Source organism: Trichomycterus rosablanca, chromosome 7 (assembly GCF_030014385.1).
Source record: "Trichomycterus rosablanca isolate fTriRos1 chromosome 7, fTriRos1.hap1, whole genome shotgun sequence".
In the NCBI taxonomy this organism is placed as follows: Eukaryota; Metazoa; Chordata; class Actinopteri; order Siluriformes; family Trichomycteridae; genus Trichomycterus; species Trichomycterus rosablanca.
The window spans coordinates 1,091,075-1,100,000 of record NC_085994.1 but is presented as its reverse complement, the minus strand read 5'-3'; the positions used below and the strand labels follow the sequence as shown (position 1 = coordinate 1,100,000).

The following is an 8,926-nucleotide window of genomic DNA, read 5'->3' as shown; positions in this document are numbered from 1 at the left end:
TGTGTGTGTGTGTGTGTGTGTGTGTGTACATTGTGTATATAGTCTAGTGTTTGGGTGAATAAGTGTGTGTTTGTGTGCATGAGTGTTTGTGCATGTATACCTGTGTACTGTGTACTGTGTGTGTTTCTTTCCTGTTTGTGTATATATATATATATATATATGTGTGTGTGTGTGTGTGTGTATGTATGTATATGTATGTACAGTGTATCACAAAAGTAAGTACACCCCTCACATTTCTGCAAATATTTTATTATATCATTTCATGGGACAACACTATAGACATGAAACTTGGATATAACTTAGAGTAGTCAGTGTACAGCTTGTATAGCAGTGTAGATTTACTGTCTTCTGAAAATAACTCAACACACAGCCATTAATGTCTAAATAGCTGCAACATAAGTGAGTACACCCCACAGTGAACATGTCCAAATTGTGCCCAAAGTGTCAATATTTTGTGTGACCACCATTATTATCCAGCACTGCCTTAACCCTCCTGGGCATGGAATTCACCAGAGCTGCACAGGTTGCTACTGGAATCCTCTTCCACTCCTCCATGATGACATCACGGAGCTGGTGGATGTTAGACACCTTGAACTCCTCCACCTTCCACTTGAGGATGCGCCACAGGTGCTCAATTGGGTTTAGTCCATCACCTTTACCTTCAGCTTCCTCAGCAAGGCGGTTGTCATCTTGGAGGTTGTGTTTGGGGTCGTTATCCTGTTGGAAAACTGCCATGAGGCCCAGTTTTCGAAGGGAGGGGATCATGCTCTGTTTCAGAATGTCACAGTACATGTTGGAATTCATGTTTCCCTCAATGAACTGCAGCTCCCCAGTGCCAGCAACACTCATGCAGCCCAAGACCATGATGCTACCACCACCATGCTTGACTGTAGGCAAGATACAGTTGTCTTGGTACTTCTCACCAGGGCGCCGCCACACATGCTGGACACCATCTGAGCCAAACGAGTTTATCTTGGTCTCGTCAGACCACAGGGCATTCCAGTAATCCATGTTCTTGGACTGCTTGTCTTCAGCAAACTGTTTGCGGGCTTTCTTGTGCGTCAGCTTCCTTCTGGGATGACGACCATGCAGACCGAGTTGATGCAGTGTGCGGCGTATGGTCTGAGCACTGACAGGCTGACCTCCCACGTCTTCAACCTCTGCAGCAATGCTGGCAGCACTCATGTGTCTATTTTTTAAAGCCGACCTCTGGATATGACGCCGAACACGTGGACTCGACTTCTTTGGTCGACCCTGGCGAAGCCTGTTCCAAGTGGAACCTGTCCTGGAAAACCGCTGTATGACCTTGGCCACCATGCTGTAGCTCAGTTTCAGGGTGTTAGCAATCTTCTTATAGCCCAGGCCATCTTTGTGGAGAGCAACAATTCTATTTCTCACATCCTCGGAGAGTTCTTTGCCATGAGGTGCCATGTTGAATATCCAGTGGCCAGTATGAGAGAATTGTACCCAAAACACCAAATTTAACAGCCCTGCTCCCCATTTACACCTGGGACCTTGACACATGACACCAGGGAGGGACAACGACACATTTGGGCACAATTTGGACATGTTCACTGTGGGGTGTACTCACTTATGTTGCAGCTATTTAGACATTAATGGCTGTGTGTTGAGTTATTTTCAGAAGACAGTAAATCTACACTGCTATACAAGCTGTACACTGACTACTCTAAGTTATATCCAAGTTTCATGTCTATAGTGTTGTCCCATGAAAAGATATAATGAAATATTTGCAGAAATGTGAGGGGTGTACTCACTTTTGTGATACACTGTATATATATATATATATATATATGCACATGCATGAATGTGCATGTGTGTGTATGTAAGTGAGTGTATGTGTGTGTGTGTGTGTGTGTGTGTGTGTGTGTGTGCGTGTGTGTGTGTGTGCGTTTCGCAGTAGGTTGAGAGATTCTCCCGTGGCAGGGCAGGACACTTGTTCCTATATCCAGTTGCCTGGCCCCGTGCCACGCCCCCACGCCCCTCCTTCCACCAATCACACCGCATGTTTTGGGTTCCTGGCCAGGTTGCCATGACAACCTTGTTTACCGTTGCCCCGGCAACAGCTCACACACAGCACTCCGACAACAACCGAAAAAAAAACACACAGAGGGGGGAAGAAAAAAAATTCCCCTGCCTCCACAAACAAGTTGTTTTATGGAGCGAGGCCCGGCCGTAAACCCACAGCGCCGGGGCGTTCAGAGGAGTTCAGGCGTCAGCTCGACTTTATTTCATAAATAATAATTGGTAAAGCTTTTATACATGAGCAGAGGTGAGAAACGAGTCTGAATGTTTACAAGCAGCGGCACAGATTTAGATTTAAAGATAAACAAAATATATGAAGGGAAAGAACACGGCTAAATATACTTCTGTGCCTGGCATCAGACAAAAGCCGAGGCAGATGAGTGGCCGGTGCGTGTGTGTGTGTGTGTGTGTGTGTGTGGCTCAAAGGTTAATTGGCATGACTGGAAAGGCCCAGAGCGCGGGATGAAAGGAGCTCGGGAACAAAAGGTGTGATCTGAACAGGAAGAGCAGAAGGAAAAGCCGAGCCGTGCACACGTACTGCACGGTCACATGCGACGGTCAGTCTGTGATAACGGCGCTGGCGCACGTTTCCCACTGTGAAACTTATCAACTGAATGTACTGACCGCTGACCGTCGGATCTAAGCGTTAAGATTTGATCACGTGTAGCAGAAACGAATATGCAAGCCCATGAGGGCGGATGAGGACTCGACTCCTTCTTTATGGATTCCCTGTTAGGTTTTGAACGGGCTGCAGTGTGTGCAAAATTCAGCTGCATGGATTCTAACCCATACTAGATCCTGGGAGCACATCACCCCAACTCTGAAACATCTACACTGGCTTCCAGTACAGTATCGAATACAGTATAAACTGCTTGTGCTGGTTTTTAGACCTTTACACGGCCTCGCACCTTCATTTCTTCGTAGTCTGCTTACGTCATGTTCTCCAGCTCTTCCCTCTTTCAACTTGAGTGTACATCTACAGCCTTGTTCAAAACCCGTCTCGAAACCTATTTTTTTCCGTACGGCTTTTGGGTGACCCAGAATTGTGCTACATGTGTAGTGTTCCCATGTCTGTGTGTGTCCTGAAAGGCACTTATCAAATAAAATGTTATTATTATTAGAGAGGGAAAAGCGTGTTCTCTTCACACGTCAGAGAGGTAGGTGTGCACTAGGGCTGAGCGTCCACACAAACACACATGTCTGTGTTTGAGGGAGTGAAGGTCGTACGGGGTGGGGTCAGGAGTCATGTGAAGCCTGGAGTGGCTCTCCATACATATATATATACGGCTCTGTGCGGTAACCCAACACTGACGGGTGATAAAAAGTGGCAGCAGATTGGACCTTGATGAGATCGGGGATTGTGCAAGCAGATGGGCAGTTGTAGCCCAGCGCTTAAGGTACTGGACTAGTAATCAAAAGGTCGCTGGTTCAAGCCCCACCACTGCCAGGTTGTCACTGTTGGGCCCTTGAGCCAGGCTCCTAACCTTCAATTGCTTGGATTGTGTGCTGTCACAGTACTGTAAGTCGCTTTGGATAAAAGCGTCCGCTAAATGTCGTAAATGTAAATGTGCAAGCGGCAGCGGGTTCGCAATTGGGAACTGGATATGACTAGATTGGGAGGTCCAAAAAATAAAAAGCGAGAGAGGGTGTGCACTAGCCGGCCACCCCACTTGGTAAGCGTATTATTGTATTTTATTGTAATATTGTTTTCAGTGGTTGTACAGTGTGCTGGACTAGTGATCAGAAGTCCACCACCAAGTTGGCACTGTTGGACCCTTGAGCAAGGCCCTCAGCAGTCAATTTCTTGCACTCTATTCAGTCACAGCTGTAAGTCGCTTTGGATAAAAGCTTCTGCTGAATTGTTTTATGTATCTGGACCTCCTGCAGGACAGGGAGCCGCTCACACTACACAGGGGTCACGAGGGGGTGACTGAAATAAACTTGAAGTCTGATCTAGTATGAATGAGAGGAGGAGCGTACCTCACAGTGGTCTCTGTAGAGTCTCTCCAGCTTCTTCACGTCGTTTATGTTGATGCGCTCTGGCAGCGGGCACGAGCCCAGATCCAGGGAGGGGAACGGGGGCAGGGCGTGGGACACGTCTGTAAATCCAACACACACGTACGTGAGGAGGGTAGAAACATCGATTCTAGGGCTAGGACTATTTTTCTATCCATTAATCTATAGACTGTTTATCGATTAGTCGATTAATGTAATTTATAGATAAAATATAATTTACAATCTCATTTAAGCTTCTTTTATTTGAGCACTAAACTGTACAGCATAATAATCTAACACAGAACTAAATGTAAACAGGGTTTATGTCCATATGATCACATTCTCAGGTGCTCCATATTAAACAGAGTGCAGCTCGTGTTCATGCTGTTCTGTACACACAGCAACGTGCTTCACCTTATAGCAGAGATAAAATAGTTAGATGTAGCCGCGTCTCATTAAGTCCAGCGTACAGTAACGACAGAATGATCCCAGATCCTAACCTCCACATTCACTCAACACTTACTGCACATTCTAAACCATGTAAACACGCTTTTTGTGCTTTGATCGCTAACTGAACTCGCTAAGGAATACGGTATTCCGAGATCTCCGAGATTAAGAAGCGTAATGAAACGATACAGACGTGCAGCACGGCGCCGGTGCTGCTGTGGTACCATCGAAGCTTTACACAGTGAACAAACCAGCTTTTAGTTTTGTGCCAGTTTTAAGTATCACCAAACTTTGGATGATTTGGGTCGTGGAGAACTTTGACAATCGTCCTCTGACGGCTGCAGACGGTGTTTTTTAAGACGGAGCTTAATGCCGCCGACCAGCGACCGGAGCAGATACGACTGAGGTCCTGCACACGGCGAGTAGTGCTGAGGGAATCGTATGAACGCTTATATGAACGGAGACGCTGTAGAAATTAAACAGGATCATTTATAAACATAGTTTTAAAAACCATGCATCGACTTAAAATACTTACGTTTCCCTGGATCTTCAGGAAATACAGGCTGATTTTAGTTCTAGTTCTTTTCTAATTCAGAACCCCAAAAGACTCTTGCTTGGCATTTTTACAAACCTTGCACATGTGTTTGGACTGAAATAGCAAAACTTTACGTTTTATTTTAGGTTTTGTTTCTAAGCCACTAGTACAGCAGCGCTCATATTAAAGGGAAACGGTCACGTTTGGCTTTTTATTCAGCAGCAAAAAGGATTAGAACAAAAAACATGCATTATTTTTTTTTTTCACAAAGCTATTATTAAGGAAAAGGCTGAAAATACTGGACCAATGTTGCTGTGTCAGTATTATGCAGGTTCAACTGTGAAAACACTGTCTGGGGAATATAACTGGTTTCCCTTCTGCATGAACAGACACAAAATGATTGGTCCAGGTATTTTTTTATTTTGCCATTTCTTTTATAAATGGTTTAACAGAAAGGTACAGCATTGTTTTTCAAAAGTACTGGCATTATACAGCACATATTGCTGTCAAGGAGTTTGTAGACATATCCGTTTCCCTTTAATGTTACACGCACAGAACATTAAAAAAGCAAAACGATAAAGAAGACACTTCGGTCTCCGTGTAAATAAGTGGCGCCGTTCTGTCACACACCTACAAGATTTACCTGTCGCACAGGTCGCATTATTTCTGCAAGGGGGCGCTCAGATAGCGCCGGGGGAAATTGCTTAGATCCGGGGTTCGAATCGCAGCGGTGTGGTCGGCCAGTCGGACATCTACTCCACGTAACTGGCTGTGTCTGAAGGTTGGGAGGTGCACGTGTGAGTGCGCTCTCAGGGCAGGTCCCAAGCCCGGACAGAAATAGGAGGGTGGCATCAGGAGCCCTCTCACACACCATTTGCTTTGATGTTTATGACACCATAATTCCAAACACTTTTTGTTTTTTTTGTTCATTTTACACACTTTTCCCCCAGTTTAACCAATCCGGCCGTGTCCAGGGAGGGTGTTTATTCGCCTGACACACGCTCCCTCCGACGGTGGATTTGCGCCACGCCCCGTACTCTGCCCTCCTCCACTTTCTGTAGAGGCGCCCTGGGCAACAAGGTCCTTACACAGTGTTGATAACCCCGCCCCTTAGTCTGGTCTTTCCCACCCAGCACACCGGAGGCCAATTGTGCCTGTGTTGGAATCTTGTGTTGGAGGGGATGAGTGGTCTTTTCGGTGTGTGGTGTTGGGTGCGTACCTATGTACTGTTGGTGGTGCTGGCTCTGAGCGGCCACGTTCTGCTCGGGCGTGCTGCTGGAGTGCTGGGAGCCACCAGAGATGCCATCGCCCATCCCGTTAACCTTCTGTAATGGCTTAAACCTGAGAAAATAGCGCAGGAATTACACGTATTATTATTATTATTATTATTATTATTATTATTTATTCATTTAAAAGCAGAATTGAATGCAGTTCTGCCTTATTCTGCCCATGACCCTGATTAGGATAAGCGACTTATCACACACACAGGTTCACACACCTCTGTTTTTGGTGGACCGGCTGCTGTCTCATGGCCATGTACTGAGAGTCCTCCTGCAGGCGGTTCAGGGGGGAGTCGGGCTTGACGCGGATGCCGTAGTAGTGATACTTGGAGTTTCCCCTGAGACACAAACACACACAAACAGCGGCGATAATGAGCAACACAGAGGTGTGTCACAGGTAAACAATTAAAATACATATATACAGAGATAGATAGATAGACAGACAGACAGACAGATTGATAGACAGATACATAGACAGACAGACAGATAAATATATGTAGACAGACATACATTGATAGACAAATTGACAGACACACTATTTGTCTATAGACAAATAGATACATATATAGATAGATAGACAGACAGATATATAGACAGATAGACAGCTATATAGACAGCTATATAGACAGACAGACAGATAGATAGACAGACAGACAGATTATTAAATAGATTATAGATGGACAGATGGATATACAGACAGATGAATATACGGACAGATAGACTGACAGACATGTATATAGACAGACAGACTGATAGAGTATAGATAGACAGACAGATGGACAGACAGATATATAGATAGATTATAGATAGACAGACAGATAGATATACAGATATATAGATAGATTATAGATAGACAGACAGATAGATATACAGATATATAGATAGATTATAGATAGACAGACAGATAGATATACAGATATATAGATAGATTATAGATAGACAGACGGATAGATATACAGATATATAGATAGATTATAGATAGACAGACAGATAGATATACAGATATATAGATAGATTATAGATAGACAGACGGATAGATATACAGATATATAGATAGATTATAGACAGACAGATAGATATACAGATATATAGATAGATTATAGATAGACAGATAGATATACAGATATATAGATAGATTATAGATAGACAGACAGATAGATATACAGATATATAGATAGATTATAGATAGACAGACAGATAGATATACAGATATATAGATAGATTATAGACAGACAGATAGATATACAGATATATAGATAGATTATAGACAGACAGATAGATATACAGATATATAGATAGATTATAGATAGACAGATAGATATACAGATATATAGATAGATTATAGACAGACAGATAGATATACAGATATATAGATAGATTATAGACAGACAGATAGATATACAGATATATAGATAGATTATAGATAGACAGACAGATAGATAAACAGCTAATAAATACAAAAAAGTGTAACAGGGTGTCACTTCTGACTTTGCAGCAACAGTTTAGGGAAGGTCCTTTCTCTGTTCAGGGATGAGCGAGCTCTATAAAGACATGAAGAAAATCTCCAGCGTCCGGCACAGAGCCCTGAGCTCAGCCCCACTCAACAGCTCTGGGATGAACCGGAACATCGACTGATCAATCAGCGTCCAGCCGTACAAACGCTGAATGGGCACAAATTCCCATAGACAGACAAGCCTTCTCAGAGGAGCGGCTGCTGTTCTAGCTGAAAAGATCACACAGAAATGGGATGTGACCAAATACTTTTGGTCATATAGTGCATGTATTAAAGTAGCAAATGGAAATTTAAGGTCCCGATTCTCGTGTGGCGGCTTCTGTGCTCGACAGTGGATGGTGCAACTTCTCAGTAAGTATCTTCCCACAGTTTCATGTACTTTGTAATGGATACAGACAGACTAGCCTTATTTATATGGGTGTAGGCGAGTCACCAGCTGTAGTCAGTCATTAGAAGGCCATGCTGTAAAGGTGTGTGTGTGTGCGGGACAGACCTGGTGCCGAGGCGGCGTGTTCGCAGCCCCATGAACACGGAGCGGATGAGTTTGCCGAAGGAGGCGGCGTTGACCGGATCCAGCTTCTGCTCCTGGCAGTGGCGTAGGTAGTGGTTATATAGCGAGCTGCGTGGTAAACTCACACCGTCCGCCGTCTCGTAGTTATCCAACAGCCACTGCAGCTGTACACACACACACACACACACACACACACGCGTTGAGTCAGATGTGCAAAATTCAGCTGCTGATTGACAGTGAAAATATGAAGTGAAAAATAAACGACGACTTTAAAGAGGCATCTGGAACCTAAGTTAAAAAATAACACATATTTACCTAAACTTGTGCCTTCACTAAACAAATATAAACAATAAATATTTCAGCAACCAAAACATGTGTAATGTGTTGTTTCTACACTCACTGTCCATTTTATCAGCTCCACTTACCATATAGAAGCACTTTGTAGTTCTACAATTACTGACTGTAGTCCATCTGTTTCTCTGCATGCTTTGTTACCCCATTTCATGCTGTTCTTCAATGGTCAGGATCCCCACAGAGCAGGTATTATTTAGGTGGTGGATGATTCTCAGCACTGCAGTGACACTTACATGGTGGTGGTGTGT

General features: G+C 44.0%; 1 protein-coding gene across 2 annotated transcripts in view; it reads right to left on the bottom strand.

The window, feature by feature from the left end:
• rfx2 (regulatory factor X, 2 (influences HLA class II expression)) overlaps positions 1–8,926 on the bottom strand; it is a 65,169-nt gene that overhangs the window by 13,213 nt on the left and 43,030 nt on the right. For both annotated transcript variants that reach the window (XM_062998809.1, XM_062998810.1), the window contains 4 exons: positions 8,307–8,488; positions 6,519–6,638; positions 6,240–6,361; positions 4,024–4,142 (listed from right to left, as the gene is read on the bottom strand). In XM_062998809.1, coding sequence (XP_062854879.1) covers positions 4,024–4,142; positions 6,240–6,361; positions 6,519–6,638; positions 8,307–8,488 — 543 coding nt within the window. The remainder of the gene's footprint in view (positions 1–4,023; positions 4,143–6,239; positions 6,362–6,518; positions 6,639–8,306; positions 8,489–8,926) is intronic.